The 24,837-nt window shown below is 36.7% G+C and overlaps 1 protein-coding gene across 1 annotated transcript in view; it reads left to right on the forward strand.

Annotated features, from left to right (window-relative positions):
- The first annotated feature begins 3,312 nt into the window (after positions 1-3,312).
- LOC117342297 (carboxyl-terminal PDZ ligand of neuronal nitric oxide synthase protein-like) overlaps positions 3,313-24,837 on the forward strand; it is a 121,951-nt gene continuing 100,426 nt past the window's right edge. Inside the window, exon 1 of the mRNA XM_033904398.1 lies at positions 3,313-4,158. Coding sequence (XP_033760289.1) covers positions 4,051-4,158 — 108 coding nt within the window. The 5' untranslated portion in view covers positions 3,313-4,050. The remainder of the gene's footprint in view (positions 4,159-24,837) is intronic.

The raw sequence follows: 24,837 nt of genomic DNA on the forward strand, positions 1-24,837 counted from the left end.
TCTAATTTTAAAAGACTTCTGCACTGAAAACCTAAATTATGTATGCTACATATATATGTTAACCTGTTGGAACTGGTCTTTTGTTTATAGATCGCTGACTCATTTGAAGGATCCTGAATGCCAGTGTAGTTATACATTGACAAAACTCCCTTTATTCCAAGTTGTTTGATGATGCCATTTGTTATCCAATGGGAGAATAGTCTGACGTAGATTCCAGATACAATGTGTCAAATGGAATAATAACATTACCTTTTAGGGATATTGGCGTATTTGTTGACAGTATCCTGACATGTCTGCTGCAGTGGAAGTGTGGGTATAATTATAGAAAGCTGGAAAGAATGACAGAGCAGCTACACCTTATAGAGACAGTTTTTTTATTTTTGGTATCTAAAAAAAAATCATCTTTCATGAGTATTGATCAGCTACACCTGGTTAAGTTGGATCGTAATGGTCCACATGTCTGTACACAGTACACAGGGAAGGCAGAAGGAAATCAAAACCAGCATTCACTGAGATACTTGATGGCCAGAACCACTGATCTGTCACAATATAATGACAACCAAACCAAAAGGATTTTAGATGAGTTTTTAAAACGTAGAATTAGGACTTTTGAGTTGGAGTTGAATGGATAGGCTACACCAGTGAGTGGTGAGGTTAACACCAGTGAGTGGTGAGGTTAACACGAGTGTGTGGTGAGGTTAACACCAGTGAGTGGTGAGGTTAACACCAGTGAGTGGTGAGGTTAACACCAGTGTGTGGTGAGGTTAACACCAGTGTGTGGTGAGGTTAACACGAGTGTGTGGTGAGGTTAACACAAGTGAGTGGTGAGGTTACCACCAGTGTGTGGTGAGGTTACCACCAGTGAGTGGTGAGGTTAACACCAGTTAGTGGTAAGGTTAACACCAGTGAGTGGTGTGGTCAATACCACCAGTATGTGGTGAGGTTAACACCAGTGAGTGGTGAGGTTACCACCAGTGAGTGGTGAGGTTAACACCAGTTAGTGGTAAGGTTAACACCAGTTAGTGGTGAGGTTAACACCAGTGAGTGGTGAGGTTAACATCAGTGAGTGGTGAGGTTAACACCAGTGAGTGGTGAGGTTAACACCAGTGAGATGTGAGGCCCACACCAGTGAGATGTGAGGGCACACCAGTGAGTGGTAAGGTTAACAGCAGTGATTGGTGAGGTTTCCACCAGTGAGTCGTTAGGTTAACAACAGTGAGTGGTGAGATAATACCAGTGAGTGGTGAGTTAGCTTAACACCAGTGAGTGGTGATGTTAACACCAGTGAGTGGGGGGTTAACGCCAGTGAGTGGTAAGGTTATGACCATTGAGTGGTGAGATTACCATCAGTGAGTGGTGAGGTTAATACCAGTGAGTGGTGAGGTTAACACCAGTGATTGAAGAGGGTAACATCAGTGAGTGGTGAGGTTACCACCAGTGAGTGGTGAGGTTAACATCAGTGAGTGGTGAGGTTAACACCAGTGAGTGGTGAGGTTAACACCAGTGAGATGTGAGGCCCACACCAGTGAGATGTGAGGGCACACCAGTGAGTGGTAAGGTTAACAGCAGTGATTGGTGAGGTTTCCACCAGTGAGTCGTTAGGTTAACAACAGTGAGTGGTGAGATAATACCAGTGAGTGGTGAGTTAGCTTAACACCAGTGAGTGGTGATGTTAACACCAGTGAGTGGGGGGTTAACGCCAGTGAGTGGTAAGGTTATGACCATTGAGTGGTGAGATTACCATCAGTGAGTGGTGAGGTTAATACCAGTGAGTGGTGAGGTTAACACCAGTGATTGAAGAGGGTAACATCAGTGAGTGGTGAGGTTACCACCAGTGAGAGGTGAGGTTAACATCAGTGAGTGGTGAGGTTAACATCAGTGAGTGATGAGGTTAACACCGGTGAGTGGTGAGGTTAACACCAGTGAGTGGTGAGGTTAACACCAGTGAGTGGTGAGGTTAACACCAGTGAGTGGTGAAGTTAGCACCAGTGAGTGGTGAGGTTACCATCAGTGAGTGGTGAGGTTATATACGACCAGTGAGTGGTGAGGTTAACACCAGTGAGAGGTGAGGTTAACACCAGTGAGTGGTGAGGATAACACCAGTGAGAGGTGAGGTTAACACCAGTGAGTGGTGAGGTTAACACCGGTGAGTGGTGTGGTTAACACCATTAAGAGGTGAGGTTAACACCAGTGAGTGGTGAGGTTAACATCAGTGAGTGGTGAGGTTAACATCAGTGAGAGGTGAGGTTAACACCAGTGAGAGGTGAGGTTAACACCATTGAGAGGTGAGTTAGGTTAACACCAGTGAGTGGTGAGGTTAACACCAGTGAGTGGTGAGTTAGGTTAAGACCAGTGAGTGGTGAGGTTAACACCAGTGAGTGGTGAGGTTAACACCAGTGAGAGGTGAGGTTAACACCAGTGAGTGGTGAGGTTAACACCAGTGAGAGGTGAGGTTAACACCAGTGAGTGGTGAGGTTAACACCAGTGAGTGGTGAGGTTAACACCAGTGAGAGGTGAGGTTAACACCAGTGAAAGGTGAGGTTAACACCAGTGAGTGGAGAGGTTAACATCAGTGAGTGGTGAGGTTAATATCAGTGAGTGGAGAGGTTAACATCAGTGAGTGGTGAGGTTAATATCAGTGAGTGGAGAGGTTAACACCAGTGAGAGGTGAGGTTACCACCAGTGAGAGGTGAGGTTAACACCAGTGAGAGGTGAGGTTAATACCAGTGAGTGGTGAGGTTAACACCAGTGGGAGGTGAGGCTAACACCAGTGAGAGGTGAGGTTAACACCAGTGAGTGGTGAGGTTAACATCAGTGAGTGGAGAGGCCGAGATCAGTGAGACGTGAGGCCCACACCAGTGAGATGTGAGGTTATAACACCAGTGAGATGTGAGGGACACACCAGTGAGTGGCAGGTCTGACACCACTGTAAGGTTCTGCCTGTACAATCATTAAAGGCTACCATATATAGGGAGAAAACATCACGATCTCGCACATTGGCTACTGGCACCAGTTAGGAATCAACAGTTATTTATAAAAAGGGATTCCTTGTTCGTCATATGACTATATAAGAATCTGCTATGATATCATTGAGATTATTTTACTTTCATCACAAGATCAGTCTGCTAGTTGTATTAATGACAAGTAAGAACTTATATAGAAAAATCTAAAATATTAATCAATAATAACTTCTCTGTCTTGTGCTAATTTGAGTAAGCTTAATTAGTGAATTCTAGCTGTTGTATATTGTAAACTACCTGTGTTTGGAGTATCAAGTTCATTAATACAGTATCTATCCTTTCTACAGGGAACAGAGCATCGCGGATAAAGTGGAGTACCATTTTATCCACCGGGAACAAGAATAGGAGTACCACAATCCTCTCTGTAAGGGAGTACTGAAGTGATGGAGTATGGAATACACTTTACACTGGAGTACCATATTTATGGAGTATACCTTATATCTGTTAAAAAAGGAAAAGAAGAGCTTAATCTAATCAGAAAGCAATGTTGGTAATACCTGATTCTCCTAAACCATTATAAGTACAACCTTATCAGTACAGTATCATTAAATACAAAATTTAGGAGTACCAGCCATATGAGTATATGAAGTGTTATTAGATACCATCTTTAGGAGAGTGAGTACCAACCTTACAAGTTTCGAGTATTGAACTTATGAGTACAGTGTCATTAAAGAAGGAGTTGTGGGTAACAGCCGTAAGAGTTTTGAGTACAAACCTGACAAGGAGTACCAACCTGACTAGGAGTACCAACCTGACAAGGAGTACCAACCCGAGTTTTAAGTACTGAGAGAGTAACTAGTGGAGTGTCCTGTCTCCCACACATAGGGGTGTGATCTGGTATCAGAGTGTGTGGCCAGCCACTGTACCCTAGTAGCAGCTGAAGCAGTGATCACCACTATACACACAGCTTATGTGATACTTGTCAGAGGCACTAGTGTATAGGAGTAATGGCCGACTCCATTCACCATCATCCCTGCCACCAAACATAGCTTGTGATTGATAGCATGGGAAAGTTGTACAAGGGATAAAAATGCTATCCAAGCGACATTATGACCTTGTTTCGGAGGATGGTTATGACACTCGGATCCCTCTTCATAACGAGGATGCTTTTCAACATGGAATACACTTTCAAGCAAAGGTAAGTTTAGAAAAGTTTTTTTTCTATGCATTTAACAAAAGTTTATGTGATCATACTGTGTTACCTTGAACTTGTGCTCAGTATTTGATGGGCTAGGTATAGGCAGAGTGTATATCCTTTACCTATACATGTAACATACATACCAAGCACCAGATACTGTACAAAGAGATTTGAATATCAGTGAATTGTTGACATGCAAATGCATTACACACATACACATATATACACATGCTAAGTGTGAGGTTGCTCATTACTGATTGAGCAGTGTAGGGGGGGGGGGGGGGGGGGGGGGGGGGGGGGGGGGGGGGGCAAGACTTAACCACCTGTAATAACTTCTCACTTCTCCTCCAGACTAGGTCAGATCAACAGAAAATATTGGGAGACTCCAAACTAGTGGGGTGACTCTTGCCTCTAGATCAACAGGAAATGGGGGTGACCCTGGCCTCTAGATCAATAGGAAAATTGGGGTGACCCTGGCCTCCAGATCAACAGGAAATAGGAGTTGACTCTGGCCTCTAGATCAACAGGAAATAGGGGTGACCCTGGCTTCTAGATACATAGGAAAATTGGGGTGACCCTGGCCTCCAGATCAACAGGAAATAGTTGCATGGTGACACTGGCCTCTAGATCAACAGGAAATAGTTGGTGACTCTGGCCTCTAGATCAACAGGAAATAGTTGGTGACTCTGGCCTCTAGATCAACAGGAAATAGTTGGTGACTCTGGCCTCTAGATCAACAGGAAATAGTTGGTGACTCTGGCCTCTAGATCCACAGGAAAAAGGGTGTGATTCTGGTCTCTATATAGATATATATATAAAAACTAGGGTGTGACTTTGGCCTTTATAGATCCAGAGAGAAATAAGGAGTGACCATAGCCTCTGGAAAAGGGTGTGATCTTGGCGTCTATGGCACCACTTAGGTACTCATAATTCTGCTCATGATTCTAATGGAATTATTGTCTGTGATAACAGTAATGACACATGTGTGAGAAATCTGTAATTATCAATCAAGCTGTAATAAAACAAATCAATTATTTATTGTCTTTTATGACAATTCTATATATATCTTCAGTCCAAATAATTAAGTTATAAACATAGCGGGTGACACAGATCCACATTGAAATAGGGGTGAATCTGGTGTCTATAGGGGTGACTCCGGTGTCTATAGGGGTGACTCTGGTGTCTATAGGGGTGACTCTGGTGTCTATAGGGGTGACTCTGGTGTCTATAGGGGTGACTCTGGTGTCTATAGGGGTGAATCTGGTGTCTATATGGGTGAATCTGGTGTCTATAGGGGTGACTCTGGTGTCTATAGGGGTGACTCTGGTGTCTATAGATAGAAATTAGGGGTTGATCTTTACCTCTATAGATTCACAGGAAATAGAGGAAATAAAAAGGAATTTCCATTCTATGTTCAGTAAACATCTGAATATTGTTAAAAGTTCCATATAAAACAAATATGAACTAATTCTTTAAAATCTTGTTTTATGATAAAGAATTATTTTCTGATCTGTATCTGTGGTGATGTGATTAACTGAGTTTGTACACAAAGATATGACATATATATACATATATAGATCTATATCCACTGTATGACATGGCAGTCATAACGTGATGAAGCTTAGAGATAATATCTGCAAGTACTACAAAGATAAATATTGTTAAGATATTACATTTATTAAAAGAAATAAAAACACTTTAAAGATTTACCTTAATGTTCTTACATGAATATGTTTGTGAAGCAAGTTTTATCATCATGATTTTTTGAACAATATATTTAATGTTAACCATCCTTAATATTTGCTGTATGTGAGTTTGGGACAGAGACAGCATCATAATAGACTCTAATCAGGTTTATTTATTTGATTATTTCATGGTTATTGCAAACAATGATTATATTTTGCCAAAATCAGTATACCAGGTAGATGTACAACGTACAAGCACCTGTTTGTAGTTCTGTCTCTACAAGGTAGTACTGTAACATGATATCCGTCAATAGTACCTCCCCATTCTCTGTGTCCTGTCTGAAACCTTTTAATTAAGACAAAGTCAATGATTTTTCTTCCTGATACATACATGTATACAGTTTATCTTGTGTTATCCTGAAGATTTATTGGTATCAGGTATGTAATTTTCATGAATAATTTTTGTGTGATTGAATTGAGATACCTGGTTTTGTTGATAAGAATAAGGAATATTGCTGTACATGTTTATGATTTGATTTTTCACCTGAAAATAGAAGTCATAAAAATACTAAATAATTGATCTGTTTTACTACAGCCTGATTGATAATTATAGATTTCTCACACATGTCATTACTCAGTTCACATACAATAATTTGGTTAGACTCATCAGCAGCAGTAGATCTGTTTTGTCCACCAACAGAAAGTGTTTGACAGGTATTTAAGTTAAAAACAGAAATTACACCACTGTATGGCCTTATTGATATATTATAGTCAACAGATGAATGGTTTTAATTACCTGAAGTTTCCACCTTTGCCACATTCATTATGGCTGCCATATAAGAGCTGCTCCATCTTGAAAATCTTATGATATCAGATTTTCCTAAGTGATGTCGAACAAGATATGATGGAATGCCGACCATGTTGAAAATCTTATTGTTACTTCCGAGCAGAATGTCATATTGAAACATTATAAAACTTTTAGAAATAATTCCTGCAGATGTTTATAACTAAAATTCTAACTTAAGGTAAGGTTCAAGTCTTCAAGATAATGTCATTATACCCTATATCTACCATCCTGCTTATTGTTTCTTCTTGGAAGAAATTTGTTGAACAGTTAAAAAGCAATGTCAGACAACATGACAGTGTCCTTTCTTTTAGTCATCTTGAACTTCGTTTTCTAAAAACTTGTCTTTGCAACCTCAAAGGAAGTAGAAAAATGGCCTGTATAGGAAGGTTGTCTTTATATATAGAGTTTTTTTTTTTTATAAAATGAATTATATTGATGTACATGGGAATGTAAACATGTGGCCTTTAAATAAAGGTGACCTTTATAAAGAGGTTCGCTTTATAAAAAGTTTTGTTTAGGTGACCTTTATAAAAAGGTTAGCTTTATGAAAAGCTTTTTACATGTGACCTTTATAAAGAGGTTGGCCTATAAAAAGATTTGTATAGGTGCACCTTTATAGAGAGGTTAGAGTTATAAAAAGTTTTGTATAGATGACCTTTATAAAGAGGTTGGCTTTATAAAAAGTTTTTCTATGGGTGACCAAGACATGCTGTTACAGGTACTGTATAAAGGTAATCTTTATAGACAGGTTTAGTGAATATGCAAGTGGATTTTAGACAGATTTATGGAATTTATACATGATCTTTATATACAAGTTTTTGTTATATAGAGGTGATCATTAGAAAAAGGTTTAAAAAGTAATATCAGGTGGTCTTTATCAACAGGTTTAAAAAGTAATACCAAGTGGTCTTTATAAACAGGTTTAAAAAGTAATATGCAGGTGGTCTTTATAAACAGGTTTAAAAAGTAATATCAGGTGGTCTTTATAAACAGGTTTAAAAAGTAATATGCAGGTGGTCTTTATAAACAGGTTTAAAAAGTAATATAAGGTGGTCTTTATAAACAGGTTTAAAAAGTAATATGCAGGTGGTCTTTATAAACAGGTTTAAAAAGGAATATCAGGTGGTCTTTATTAACAGTTTAAAAAGTAATACCAGGTGGTCTTTATAAACAGGTTTAAAGAGTAATATCAGGTGGCCTTTATAAACAGGTTTAAAAAGTAATATGCAGGTGGTCTTTATAAGCAGGTTTAAAAAGTAATATTCAGTCTAGATCTGTTACTTACGTTACATACAGGTGGTAAGGCATGTTCTTCTAGTAAATTTAATGGTCTGGTTTTATTATAAAAAAATATTTATGAAGTACAAGGACATGTAGTAATTACAGTGAAAGTGAAAGAAATAGTAATTGATTGTTGTGTGTATAGATATATAACATATACAGAAACTTTCAGTCAGACTTATATTATCTATTTTACTAGTGATGGATGTATAACTATATACCTGGTGTATTAGCTGCTGACTTTGACAGGATGACAGAAACTCTATCTCTAGACCTATATCTAAAGTTAATATTGAATTTTTCTTTATGAAATATTTATCAGTGAAGTGTGTCGCATTACAAAGTTGGAATAATTTTGGCTCAAAATCAATACCATCTACAAATTCTATGACAGGTTTGTTATACTTTTAAATGTGTATATCCATGTGTGTATATGATACACCTGTTCAAACTGAGACATACCCAATCCTACAGTAAATATGTGTCTGCCTATAGACATCCAATGTTATATTGTGTGTGTCTATATTTAAATTGATTTAATTAACATGTCATTGTAATGTTTCCTTTCATTGATAATACATTTACTAACACTATTGTTATGACTACAATGAACCTGCAATTTAATTCTCTCGTAATGTTTGTTTGGGCGTATTTAATTACTAAATCAAAGGATTAAAATAACATTCAGAAACTGATTTTAAACATTTTAAAGCATTTCTGACTTATTGTTTAATTAGTTAATTAATTTTTTTTTTCAATTAAAGCATTCAGCAGCCATTTCTATGCTGATTGATAGAACTCGTTGCTACTAGCTAGGGTTATACATGTAACACAGCACATCCACAGTGAAACCTGTCAAAACTGTCCCCTGTCTAATCCAGATCCCTGTCAATACTGACATTGCATATGATCCAGATATCTCCTCTCCTTTAGTTAGTACATTATAATGCTGTTTACACTGGAAACCAAGGCTATTTTACTGATCCTGAAATCTTCCCATCATTGATTTGTTCCACTGTGGCTCGACTTGGTTTTGCTATGAAGCTTAATGATTAAAGACATATCATCTGATTGTTTGAAGGTTAATTGTCCATATAGAGAGCAACATATCCTTTTAATGAGTGAGTTTGGTCGTCGAGGGAATGAAGCTGTGTGATTTCCTGTAATTATATCTATATCTTTATCCATTAATTAATAACCTTGAGTGATGATACAGGCGTGTCAAAAATGATCAATCAGATCTCAAGAAATGAGACAACATTTCTGTCATATTTTGTCAACGCTAAGCTGATATTGTTGCTAAGCCCAAAGTCTCTCAAAGTTAGACATGCTTATATAAGTATATGTTTATGGACCTGACAGAACTGTGACTGAAGGTTGTCCCGACAGAACTGTGACTGAAGGTTGTGTGCTTTACCCAGTATTGGTAATGCTTGTGTACTGTGACAGAAGTTAAGGATGTATGCTACCTTACTGTGACAGAACGTAAGGATGTATGCTACCTTACTGTGACAGAACGTAAGGATGTATGCTACCTTACTCTGACAGAAGTTAACGATGTATGCTACCTTACTGTGACAGAAGTTAACGATGTATGCTACCTTACTGTGACAGAAGTTAACGATGTATGCTACCTTATTGTGACAGAACGTAAGGATGTATGCTACCTTACTGTGACAGAACTTAAGGATGTATGCTACCTTATTGTGACAGAACTTAAGGATGTATGCTACCTTACTGTGACAGAACTTAAGGATGTATGCTACCTTATTGTGACAGAACGTAAGGATGTATGCTACCTTATTGTGACAGAACGTAAGGATGTATGCTACCTTACTGTGACAGAACGTAAGGATGTATGCTACTTTACTATGACAGAACGTAAGGATGTATGCTACCTTACTGTGACAGAACGTAAGGATGTATGCTACTTTACTATGACAGAATGTAAGGATGTATGCTACCTTACTCTGACAGAACGTAAGGATGTATGATGCTACCTTACTATGACAGAACTTAATGATGTATGCTACCTTACTGTGACAGAACTTAAGGATGTATGCTACCTTACTGTGACAGAACTTAAGGATGTATGCTACCTTACTATGACAGAACTTAAGGATGTATGCTACCTTATTGTGACAGAACGTAAGGATGTATGCTACCTTATTGTGACAGAAGTTAACGATGTATGCTACCTTACTGTGACAGAACGTAAGGATGTATGCTACCTTATTTTGACAGAACGTAAGGATGTATGCTACCTTATTGTGACAGAACGTAAGGATGTATGCTACCTTATTGTGACAGAACTTAAGGATGTATGCTACCTTATTGTGACAGAACTTAAGGATGTATATATATATGCTACCTTACTGTGACAGAACTTAAGGATGTATGCTACCTTATTTTGACAGAACGTAAGGATGTATGCTACCTTGTTGTGACAGAACTTAAGGATGTATGCTACCTTACTGTGACAGAACTTAAGGATGTATGCTACCTTACTGTGACAGAACTTAAGGATGTATGCTACCTTACTGTGACAGAACGTAAGGATGTATGCTACCTTAATGTGACAGAACTTAAGGATGTATGCTACCTTATTGTGACAGAACTTAAGGATGTATGCTACCTTACTGTGACAGAACTTATGGATGTGTGCTACCTTATTGTGACAGAATGTAAGGATGTATGCTACCTTACTGTGACAGAAGTTAAAGATGTATGCTACCTTACTCTGACAGAACGTAAGAATGTATGCTACCTTACTGTGACAGAACGTAAGGATGTATGCTACCTTATTGTGACAGAACGTAAGGATGTATGCTACCTTACTGTGACAGAACTTAAGGATGTATGCTACCTTATTGTGACAGAACGTAAGGATGTAGGCTACCTTATTGTGACAGAACTTAAGGATGTATGCTACCTTACTGTGACAGAACGTAAGGATGTATGCTACTTTACTATGACAGAATGTAAGGATGTATGCTTCCTTACTGTGACAGAACGTAAGGATGTATGCTACTTTACTATGACAGAATGTAAGGATGTATGCTACCTTACTCTGACAGAACGTAAGGATGTATGCTACCTTACTCTGACAGAAGTTAACGATGTATGCTACCTTACTGTGACAGAAGTTAAAGATGTATGCTACCTTATTGTGACAGAACGTAAGGATGTATGCTACCTTACTGTGACAGAACTTAAGGATGTATGCTACCTTACTGTGACAGAACGTAAGGATGTATGCTACCTTACTGTGACAGAACTTAAGGATGTATGCTACCTTATTGTGACAGAACGTAAGGATGTATGCTACCTTATTGTGACAGAAGGTAAGGATGTATGCTACTTTACTATGACAGAATGTAAGGATGTATGCTACCTTACTGTGACAGAACGTAAGGATGTATGCTACTTTACTATGACAGAATGTAAGGATGTATGCTACCTTACTCTGACAGAACGTAAGGATGTATGATGCTACCTTACTATGACAGAACTTAATGATGTATGCTACCTTACTGTGACAGAACTTAAGGATGTATGCTACCTTACTGTGACAGAACTTAAGGATGTATGCTACCTTACTATGACAGAACTTAATGATGTATGCTACCTTATTGTGACAGAACTTAAGGATGTATGCTACCTTATTGTGACAGAAGTTAAGGATGTATGCTACCTTACTGTGACAGAAGTTAACGATGTATGCTACCTTACTGTGACAGAACGTAAGGATGTATGCTACCTTATTTTGACAGAACTTAAGGATGTATGCTACCTTATTGTGACAGAACGTAAGGATGTATGCTACCTTATTGTGACAGAACTTAAGGATGTATGCTACCTTATTGTGACAGAACTTAAGGATGTATGCTACCTTACTGTGACAGAACTTAAGGATGTATGCTACCTTACTTTGACAGAACGTAAGGATGTATGCTACCTTGTTGTGACAGAACTTAAGGATGTATGCTACCTTACTGTGACAGAACTTAAGGATGTATGCTACCTTACTGTGACAGAACTTAAGGATGTATGCTACCTTACTGTGACAGAACGTAAGGATGTATGCTACCTTAATGTGACAGAACTTAAGGATGTATGCTACCTTATTGTGACAGAACTTAAGGATGTATGCTACCTTACTGTGACAGAACTTAAGGATGTATGCTACCTTATTGTGACAGAACGTAAGGATGTATGCTACCTTACTGTGACAGAATGTAACGATGTATGCTACCTTACTCTGACAGAACGTAAGAATGTATGCTACCTTACTGTGACAGAACGTAAGGATGTATGCTACCTATGCTGACAGAACGTAAGGATGTATGCTACCTTACTGTGACAGAACGTAAGGATGTATGCTACCTTACTGTGACAGAACGTAAGGATGTATGCTACCTTACTGTTGTGACAGAACTTAAGGATGTATGCTACCTTACTGTGACAGAACGTAAGGATGTATGCTACCTTACTGTGACAGAACTTAAGGATGTATGCTACCTTATTGTGACAGAACTTAAGGATGTATGCTACCTTACTGTGACAGAACGTAAGGATGTATGCTACCTTATTGTGACAGAACGTAAGGATGTATGCTACCTTATTGTGACAGAACTTAAGGATGTATGCTACCTTACTGTGACAGAAGTTAACGATGTATGCTACCTTACTGTGACAGAACGTAAGGATGTATGCTACCTTACTGTGACAGAACTTAAGGATGTATGCTACCTTATTGTGACAGAACGTAAGGATGTATGCTACCTTATTGTGACAGAAGGTAAGGATGTATGCTACTTTACTATGACAGAATGTAAGGATGTATGCTACCTTACTGTGACAGAACGTAAGGATGTATGCTACTTTACTATGACAGAATGTAAGGATGTATGCTACCTTACTCTGACAGAACGTAAGGATGTATGATGCTACCTTACTATGACAGAACTTAATGATGTATGCTACCTTACTGTGACAGAACTTAAGGATGTATGCTACCTTACTGTGACAGAACGTAAGGATGTATGCTACCTTAATGTGACAGAACTTAAGGATGTATGCTACCTTATTGTGACAGAACTTAAGGTTGTATGCTACCTTATTGTGACAGAACGTAAGGATGTATGCTACCTTACTGTGACAGAAGTTAAAGATGTATGCTACCTTACTCTGACAGAACTTAAGGATGTATGCTACCTTACTGTGACAGAACGTAAGGATGTATGCTACCTTATTGTGACAGAACGTAAGGATGTATGCTACCTTACTGTGACAGAACTTAAGGATGTATGCTACCTTATTGTGACAGAACGTAAGGATGTAGGCTACCTTATTGTGACAGAACTTAAGGATGTATGCTACCTTACTGTGACAGAACGTAAGGATGTATGCTACTTTACTATGACAGAATGTAAGGATGTATGCTTCCTTACTGTGACAGAACGTAAGGATGTATGCTACTTTACTATGACAGAATGTAAGGATGTATGCTACCTTACTCTGACAGAACGTAAGGATGTATGCTACCTTACTCTGACAGAAGTTAACGATGTATGCTACCTTACTGTGACAGAAGTTAAAGATGTATGCTACCTTATTGTGACAGAACGTAAGGATGTATGCTACCTTACTGTGACAGAACTTAAGGATGTATGCTACCTTACTGTGACAGAACGTAAGGATGTATGCTACCTTACTGTGACAGAACTTAAGGATGTATGCTACCTTATTGTGACAGAACGTAAGGATGTATGCTACCTTATTGTGACAGAAGGTAAGGATGTATGCTACTTTACTATGACAGAATGTAAGGATGTATGCTACCTTACTGTGACAGAACGTAAGGATGTATGCTACTTTACTATGACAGAATGTAAGGATGTATGCTACCTTACTCTGACAGAACGTAAGGATGTATGATGCTACCTTACTATGACAGAACTTAATGATGTATGCTACCTTACTGTGACAGAACTTAAGGATGTATGCTACCTTACTGTGACAGAACTTAAGGATGTATGCTTCCTTACTATGACAGAACTTAAGGATGTATGCTACCTTATTGTGACAGAACTTAAGGATGTATGCTACCTTATTGTGACAGAAGTTAAGGATGTATGCTACCTTACTGTGACAGAAGTTAACGATGTATGCTACCTTACTGTGACAGAACGTAAGGATGTATGCTACCTTATTTTGACAGAACTTAAGGATGTATGCTACCTTATTGTGACAGAACGTAAGGATGTATGCTACCTTATTGTGACAGAACTTAAGGATGTATGCTACCTTATTGTGACAGAACTTAAGGATGTATGCTACCTTACTGTGACAGAACTTAAGGATGTATGCTACCTTATTTTGACAGAACGTAAGGATGTATGCTACCTTGTTGTGACAGAACTTAAGGATGTATGCTACCTTACTGTGACAGAACTTAAGGATGTATGCTACCTTACTGTGACAGAACTTAAGGATGTATGCTACCTTACTGTGACAGAACGTAAGGATGTATGCTACCTTAATGTGACAGAACTTAAGGATGTATGCTACCTTATTGTGACAGAACTTAAGGATGTATGCTACCTTACTGTGACAGAACTTAAGGATGTATGCTACCTTATTGTGACAGAACGTAAGGATGTATGCTACCTTACTGTGACAGAAGTTAACGATGTATGCTACCTTACTCTGACAGAACGTAAGAATGTATGCTACCTTACTGTGACAGAACGTAAGGATGTATGCTACCTTATTGTGACAGAACGTAAGGATGTATGCTACCTTACTGTGACAGAACGTAAGGATGTATGCTACCTTACTGTGACAGAACTTAAGGATGTATGCTACCTTACTGTGACAGAACGTAAGGATGTATGCTACCTTATTGTGACAGAACGTAAGGATGTATGCTACCTTATTGTGACAGAACTTAAGGATGTATGCTACCTTACTGTGACAGAACGTAAGGATGTATGCTACCTTACTGTGACAGAACTTAAGGATGTATGCTACCTTATTGTGACAGAACTTAAGGATGTATGCTACCTTACTGTGACAGAACGTAAGGATGTATGCTACCTTATTGTGACAGAACGTAAGGATGTATGCTACCTTATTGTGACAGAACTTAAGGATGTATGCTACCTTACTGTGACAGAACGTAAGGATGTATGCTACCTTACTGTGACAGAACTTAAGGATGTATGCTACCTTATTGTGACAGAACTTAAGGATGTATGCTACCTTATTGTGACAAGCTTAAAAAGAAGGCTTTATGTTCTACACTCTCTTATATTGTGACTAAAGCAGGGCATGTATGGCGCTGCCCTACGGTGGCAGACTTGGATGGTAAGACTTAAGGATGTACATGTATGCTACCTTATGTATTGTGCTAGAGAAATAGGATTGATAATACCTTATTACTTAGAATTAATGTTGTATGAGGGATATGTATCAAGTTTCTGGTTTCTTGAGACCAGGTCTATTTTCTGAGGCAAGTTCAAGGGAAATGGACGTTGTTCAGGGACCAGAAGCTTGCTATCTATCCATCAACCCCATCCTTTAACCATTTTATTATATTGATCCATACAGACCTCAATAACTCAAAAATGTTGTAAAACATGGGCTTTATAGCTTTTGCTGTCATTTAGATGGCAATGAAACCAAATACAAACTGAGTGATTTAAAATATACCGACTATGGTGACCTACAATGTGTAAATTTCATTTTAAAGATTTTACAAGAATATAAATTTCATGGCATAGGATTTGACTAATTTACAAATGACTTGTTGTTGATGATATACATTTCTGATCATTTATGTTCTTCCAAAACAGCAACAGATCATCTTCAAAGGCAGAAGATGTGTTCAGTGACAAAATCTGCAAACCTTTCACCTTGCTTGGTAAATGGCTTTCGCACCAACCTCTCAGCTGATTGTTTTAGTTCAGTAGGGGTGTTTTAGTTTTTAGTTTTAAGTTTAAAGTAGAGTGATATAATCAATTTAACCGGTTACTTTTTATGTACAGCAAATAATGTAGAGGCTATGTCCTGTATTTCCTTTTTAAAAGAGTTCCACATGTGGTCTTAATTGACAGGCGATATCCCATTATTGGTATCTCATATGAAAATGTTTTAGGAACTTATGTTTACAATAACAGATATTTACTCTAACAGGTGTTTATTATATAATAGATGTTTACAATTACAGATGTATAGATGTTTACAATAATAGGTGTAACAATAACAGATATTTACACTAACAGGTGTTTATAATTACAAATGTTTACAATAACATTCAGGAATTTAAAATATAACAGGTGTTTACAATAACAGAAATTTGCAATTACAGATGTTTACAATAACAGGTGTTTATTATAGCAAATGTTTACAATAACATTCAGATATTTAAAATATAATAGGTGTTTACAATGACAGAAATTTACAATAACAGCTAGATGTTTGGATGTTTACGCTAACAGGTGTTTACAATGGCAGACATTCACATGAACAGCTAGGTAATACAATAAAGACATGACTACAAAAACTGGTGTTTACAATAAAGACATGTACAAAAACTGGTGTTTACAATAAAGACATGTACAAAAACTGGTGTTTACATTACCAGAATTTTACAAAAACTGGTGTTTACTATAGCTATGACCAACATTTACAATATTTACAAAAAATAGATCTTTACAACCTGACCAATGTTGACCATGATATGTACTGTTTTCTAGAATTTGATTTCCCCTAACATTATGTAACAAATAATATAGAGACCCATGTTGAGCTTGAGGAAACATTTTTTCTGGTGTTAGAAATAAGTGTAGCTTAGAGGAATGCTGAAACTCTAATTTACGGAAGTTTGTGTAGTGTATTAACTACCCAAGGACTCGTTTGAAATTACAAATTCGCTGTAAAGTTGATTGGAAAACTTTGTCAAATGGAAGGCAGACATGAGTAATATAGAAAAATGGAGCTATAATGGGGACTACATCCGGAGATCTGCTCATTAATCTAACAGTATAACCCAAATAACATTAATGACAGATCTCCGGATAAACCCCATGTTACATTCGACGTTAGCTAAACGGACATGTTGATGGCCTAATAAAACTCTCAGCTTTCTGAAATAGCACCACATGCCCCAAAGTTTTACACTAGAAGCTAAGTGATGACAAGGAATCCTCGTTCCTTATTGATCTTAAATGATTGTCATCACCCATTGTCTTTAAAATTGTGGAGAGGATGAAACAGACGATCCTCAGAATGATTTACCTCTGATGGCTTTCTGCTATTTTGTATTGGTTTTTTTTGTTGTGCAACATGTCAGGTTTGTGTTTTTGTGAAAGAGATTCTGTGTTACTGGCATTTAATCTGTTGTTTGGTTGGTTATATCAGTGAGCCTTTTAAGTTCCTATCATTTCACGATGTACCTGTGGTTTGTGATTGTTACAATCAGCCAATAGCTACGGTCATGTACTGTTATGTTGCTTGTGTGGCCTCTGCTTTCTACGGCTAATGTAACCCTGTATGTATCGATATGTGTTGCTTCAGTGTTTATTTAATTAGCCGGAATAACAGGAAGAGTTAAATGAATATATCAGGATTCCTCCTCCTTCCGGAAAATGCTTGCAGCTTATGTCGCCAAACTCAACCATGCGATATTTTTGTAGAGAGTAAAAAATGTAATTTATCAGGAAAACGATATAACATAAATGAATTATAGATAGTTTTATTGTGGTTGGCACTTCTAGTCAGACTCCAGGGCTCATTGTAACCACATACAGATATTCATGACAACAATGTTCAGTGATCAGTACGAATAGAAAAAAGGTCAGATGCATTTCTCCGCATCAGAATGGTTCATGTTCGATTTAGAGAAATGCCATATATAATAGGTTCTGATGTATTTTAGAGTTTATTGTATTCCATCTAATATCCTCTGGATGCTGAGTTCTAAGTCACACAATATCACCATTAATGGAGGGGAGTAGGGGGTCAAAACATTTACCACAAAATATTGTAAGGTTCAGTCGGTACTTAATTGTCAACCTATATCTACTATAATTTAAAGGTCAAATTTTTTAAATCATTCAACTGACTTCATCTGATTTACTGAAATGCCTTAAGAAACAAAAGATATGTTTGGTATATTCCAGGGATGGTCAGACAACAAAATTTGTGAAAAGAAATGGCCTTGTCCCATATTCACAGAGTCAAATTTGTTAAGACATATTCAAACAACTTCTGACTATAACTATAAGGCTTGAAATCAAGATATATGTTTGGTAAGTTTCTGGGATGGAGCCCAACAAAGTTATCAAACAGAAATAAACTTGACCCATGATTGTCAATGCCACAGGGATAACATTTAGGACATTCAAAGAAATTATGATGAACGAAATGGCCTGAAAATCAAGATACAAAATGTTTATAGCTGGGGTAGGTACCTTTACTTGGATGACATGACAGCATTAAAGTTAAATTGCAAAAAGAAATTACCTTGACCGATATTCAAAGTCACAAGGTTCAGCTTTTTAAAACCCATCTGATGATTTCTTCTTTTTTACTTAAGTGCCTAGAATCAAGATGTATATGTGTTATGTTCCTGGAATGAGGTCAGACAAAGTTTGCAAAGGGAAGTGCCCTTGACCCTTTTCTAAGATCACAGCAGTCAAATTTGATAAAACATTCAATTTCTGCATGTTCATCAAGAATCACAATATTTAGCTGGTAGGTTTCTGGGATGATTCCAAACATAATTACTAGAAGTGAAAACTTGACGTACATTCCATTTCAAGGTCACATGGGTCCAATTTGTAAAATTACAGAAACAAGTTCTTTTGATTAATTGAAAGGCAGATAATCATGAAACAAGTGAATACCAGGTGAGTGATGCAGGCCCATAAGACCTCTTGTTTGTCATTTGGTATCAGCTTGCACTTCCATTACCTTTCATTTGCTAATTCAATAGATCAGACAATAAATATGTTTGATGGAAAAGCATATGTATATATATATATCTTAATTAAGCTTCCTTGATTGCAAACCATTTGGATGCACACTTTTTGCTGATAATTACAAAACACTATTGAAGTCACCAAGTTTATTTGATTGAAAGGGATTTGTAAATGAGAAGACATACATGTGTGGATGTACAGATGTCTTTGTGTGGTAGCATTGATTGATTAACACTTCTAACTCTGTATGTTAGAAGATAAAAAAAAAATGTAGAGCTCAGCACAGCTTAATTAAAGAATCTCATTCAATGCCACCTTAAACTTAAAAAAGAACAATAAAAATATGTCAGATCCCTGATTAAGAATAACCAGCATGCCAGAGTCCCTGAAATTCAAACTCAACGTCATAGAGAACTGGTCTTTAATTCATAAATAGATCACGATCTGAAAGCACTTTAGTGACACTGATCTGTCAGCCATGTTGATACAGGTCTGGCTGTGTTCAGATTTACTTTGAATGCTATCATCTTTGTCCTGGAGCTGTTTTGGTAATGATATGTCTGTCCCATCTGTTCTGCTGTCCATCTTCATCATGGATTGATCATGCCTCTTTTATTCACTGGGTATGAGACTAGTAATTTACCACTTCCACATTGGCAAATCCAACAGGCAGCCATGACATTTTGACAGTCTGAAATGTTTTTTTGGCTGAAGTTAAAACTGGAAAAAGCTTGATGTTTTTGTCAGTTTATTAAAAAAAGAAGTGACTATATTGTAATAGGAGATGGAAAATGCAACAGGGCTGGACAGCTAGGATTCAAATCAGAGACCTCTACATTCTAGACAGGTGCTCTAACAAACTATAAGACCTTCATCCTTTTTCCAAAGACTTTGCCATTTGCGATTGTCAGGTACCTGGTAATTCCTTAAATGCCAAGTACTGTACACTGACTTGACCTCCAATTTTTAGATGGACACTTCAACCAAGTGAGCTATGCTGTACATATGGACCTGGCCATTTATTGGTAGTCATCTGGCCGAGTCCCCTTGTAAAGATTTAAAACCATTTTAATTTAGATTTAGATAATTATTCATGAAAACCCCAAGACAACTTCCATCACAGTCAAATATTGACCCTGACTGACAATTACTAGCTATTCATTCTTCGTTAACTGACATTTGACCTTTCAACTTTGAATTACCAGTACAGTATTTGTAGTCCATAGTGATCCTTAATTGTGTATGTGTGACATTTGTCTAACTTTTATTGGCTTTTAATGATACACAGTTGACCAAGCTTTGGCCATTTTGGTGATATAACTTTCTCAAGGTAATTAACTATAAAAGGTGCTACATAATTTGCTCTGTATTTCTGTCTAAACTGTAAATGTATGTCTGAAGACCAGGTAATTTTACAATTTTTCTTTCAATCAAGTATTTGTACAAATCTCAGCATTTTTTTTAATTTAATGATATGTTTTCACATTCTCTCAATTTTAAATATGTCAGATTAATTTTTATACAGATTTCGACATGCTCATAAATCTGTATTAAGAATTCCGGTGCAGGCACTGTGATCACTTTTTCATTGTATGTACTGTTTTATGGTCCCTGATATTGATGATATCAGTGATCTCTGTGTCCATAATGCACCTAGCCTTGTTGTTTTCAATGATGGTGACCACCAAGGCAATTTAAATGTTCTCAGCCTTGAATGCACATGCATGCTTGTTTTCGATGTTCGTTATATCTCAAAGGCCAATCGTTTCCTTTATTTGCATTTTGGTGATCTCAAATGCGTTGTACTGTTTCAAGCCTTGTTCACTGTTGATGTTAGTGATTTCCAAGGCCAATTGTTCCCAGCCTTGCTCGCTGTTGATTTTGGTGATTTCCAAGGCCAATTGTTCCCAGCTTTGCTCGCTGTTGATTTTGGTGATTTCCAAGGCCAATTGTTCCCAGCCTCGCTCGCTGTTGATTTTGGTGATTTCCAAGGCCAATTGTTCCCAGCCTTGCTCGCTGTTGATTTTGGTGATTTTCAAGGCCAATTGTTCCCAGCCTTGCTCGCTGTTGATTTTGGTGATTTTCAAGGAAGACGGTTCCAAGCCTTGTTCACTGTTGATGTTGGTGATTTTCAAGGCCTGAATTGTTCCCAGCCTTGCTCGCTGTTGATTTTGGTGATTTTCAAGGAAGACTGTTCCCAGCCTTGTTCACTGTTGATGTTGGTGATTTTCAAGACCAACTGTTCCAAGCCTTGCTCAGTGTTGTTTTATAACAGAAACAGGTTTGGCTTAAAAAATTCAGCATGAAGGCACTTATATTTATATTATGCTTTCTGTCATTTTTATTTGATTGTACCATTTTATATCCATGCAGTGATATGTGTATTGCCAGTGTATGAAATGAAGAAAACACATTTCATTTAAAGATAAGGCCCATGCAACATTGAACATATTTTAATGGTTATTTCTAGACTGAAAATGTTATTAAAAATTTAATGTGAGTATAGATATCTGTTAGGCATGCAAACTTCCAGTATAGTTCATAACATATACATATATGTATGCTTACTTAGGCTGTTGTTTCATTTTCAACTTTTAAATTGGATTGGAATGTACTTTAGATTTTAAGAAATTGCTGTTTGAAATGACAAAGAAATGTGTTGATCTCGACTGCTGACGGTGTACCACTCACTGAGAATGTGTGGGATCAAATTAATTTTCAATGTCATAACATTTCATGTTACAAAATACTGCTAAGTTCTATCTGGCCAGGCATGCAAGTACTATTCAGGATGACAGATCTAGAACTAGTTTTGTTTTTCTCTGGACAACTTGTCTGTTAATTGAGTAAAATAATCACTGCCTCCTCGCTATGGTTTATTGATTAAAAACCAATTCATTTTATTTTTTTTCTGTGGTTTATTTTTAAAATAAAATAACAAAATTTTAAACAATTTAATATTATTTGGAATTTTAAGGGTCTAAACAGAAATTTATTTTATTTGATTTAATTATAAACACTACAACGTATCAATTTACAGAAATTTGGCCTGGCTCCATTTTCGCTAAGTGCAAAATGGCTTTATCCTCTTTTGTTATCATATTTTGCTAGCTACTAGCTGTTGAAATGTTAGATGTTGTGAACCAATTCCCTTTATTAATAAGAAGGTGGGCGTATATCCTTGTGAGCTCCTGTTTACTTTACTTTATTATTTAACACATTTTTGCATCAACACAATATTACCGACAATTTCTCCAGAAGTCTCTGTTTCTTAAGACTACAAATTACACCGGTATGATCTACCTTATCTTAAAAGTGAAAATCATATATTAGAACGATGAGTCACAGAGTTTCCAGATTATATCTGGAAACACTATCAAATTGTGTTTCAAAAAATCTCAATGCAAGCCAAAGTTTTCTTGTAGAAAAAGTAAGATAGTGCCAGTGTACGGTTCTATGGTTCAAAGTCCCTTGAGTATAGAATGTGTATTTATTATCAAGGTTAGCCATCAGTAAAGGTACATGGTAAGGTAGTTAAACCACAGAGAATTAATCAAACATAATGCAGAGTTTATAACACCATGACCAAAAGGACTTATGGAGTTTATTTCCTGTGTTGCTCAACATTTAAATGTCTGAAGTTGCCAATACTTTGTATGATTGCTGGGAGTCTCCCCAATCTTCAGAAATAAAATTTCTAATGAGATCAGGATGTGAAGTATCAGTGGATCTGACAACTATCTGACCCATCTTTATCTAAATACTTGTATCGTACATTTGAGGAAATATTTGTACTGTTCCACCAATGGTAAATCCGAATGAACTACAAAACTTAGATATTTTTGATATTATAGTTGGTTAAGAAACATGTTCACAGTAGTATTAGAATTGACTATGCATCAGTAAGTGTTACATGGTGTAATGATTATATATTTATCAAGCTTTGAAATGTCATTTGGTATAATATTAAATATTATTTTATCTTGCTAGTTGTATGGTGTATTATAAAATATCAATCCTGCTGATTTTAGGTTGTATGAGAAAAGATATCCTGCTAACATTAAGTGGTAAAGTTAGGTTTATCCTCTTTATGTTTAGTGGTATAGTATCAAATTAATTTTCCTAAAGTTACGTGGTATATTATTAGATTTATTATGCTAATGTTTAGTGGTAAAGTATAAGATATATCCTCCTAATGTTAAGTGGTACAATATTAGATATATCCTCCTAATGTTAAGTGGTACAATATTAGATATATCCTCCTAATGTTAAGTGGTACAATATTAGATATATCCTCCTAATGTTAAGTGGTACAATATTAGATTTATCCTTCTAATGTTAAGTGGTACAATATTAGATTTATCCTTCTAATGTTAAGTGGTACAATATTAGATTTATCCTCTTAATGTTAAGTGGTACAATATTAGATTTATCCTCCTAATGTTAAGTGGTACAATATTAGATTTATCCTCCTAATGTTAAGTGGTACAATATTAGATTTATCCTCCTAATGTTAAGTGGTATAATATAAGATTTATTCTGCCAACACTAAGTGGTATAGTATAAGATTTATCCTGCTGATGTTAAGTGGTATAATATAAGATTTATTCTGCCAACACTAAGTGGTATAGTATAAGATTTATCCTGCTGATGTTAAGTGGTATAATATAAGATTTATTCTGCCAACACTAAGTGGTATAGTATAAGATTTATCCTGCTTATGTTAAGTGGTATAATATAAGATTTATTCTGCCAACACTAAGTGGTATAGTATAAGATTTATCCTGCTAATGTTAAGTGGTATAGTTTCTGTAATCCTGCTAACTGTGAAGGTGTGGGTCTCTTGTAGTATCTGGTGGCCACCTCACTGAACAAGATATTGGGAGGCCCATCACACACTATCAAATCACACTGATCCCAGGTCTTCACCTGATATTGTCTGATGGAGTTACAACTGTGCCATTACCAGGGTTATAAAGAGTTGTTGGGCGGTAACATTAGAGGTCCTACTAGCTTGTATGGAGATACAATCTTCTCAAGGTATAAAGCTGTTAAGAAAGAGAACATGAAAATTGTAATTTAAAACAGGGTTTCAATATGTCCTTGAATCTAAAAGCTGTAGACATTACTTTAACTACAGTAGTACTAAAAATAGGAAACTTACATATGATCGTATGATCGAGGAATTGATGAAATTACCAAGTATTAGCAAATGAAATGTACATATCTGTCAGTCACAGATATGTGCCATGGTCGTCCATTAATATAAACATTGCTGGTGGCAGCTTTCAGTTTAATATAAGGCACAAATTTTAGCTGAATAGCTGTTTCAACTACAATATGCTTAAAAATAAAAGTCACTTGAAATTTATCACATTTAATTCACTTTGCAGACAACTCTAGTCTCTGTGTAGACATGAAACATTTTATAGTCAGTCTGCATTATGATTAATGATGCTGCTGATTGGATAATTGAGGAAAAATTAACTCATTTTTACTTGTTACCAACACCTCAAACAAGGCCATTTTCAGTTACTCACACCCATTGTAGAGATGCTTTGTCGTCGACATATATGTTTGCTGGGATGGGTTTTTATAAGTGAAATAAATTGTTATTTCTTGTCATGTTGTGAGCTCCTCTTTTCCCTTGGTGAATTAGGTACAAGTAATGGCTAACGTCTGAAAAGAGCTTGTAGACACAGAAGGGACTGTCCAAAGGTTGATTTAATGTCAAGGACAACCTTGAAGATGTTGTTGGAAACATGCTAAGAAGCTTAAGCTTTTGAAGATGAGTTTAAATCCTGCCATCATTAATGATAAATAAACATTGTTTCGTTTTACAAGCATCATAAGGCATAAGTTATGTCTGTGTATTCCT

Source organism: Pecten maximus, chromosome 2, assembly GCF_902652985.1.
Source record: "Pecten maximus chromosome 2, xPecMax1.1, whole genome shotgun sequence".
Classification (NCBI taxonomy): Eukaryota; Metazoa; Mollusca; class Bivalvia; order Pectinida; family Pectinidae; genus Pecten; species Pecten maximus.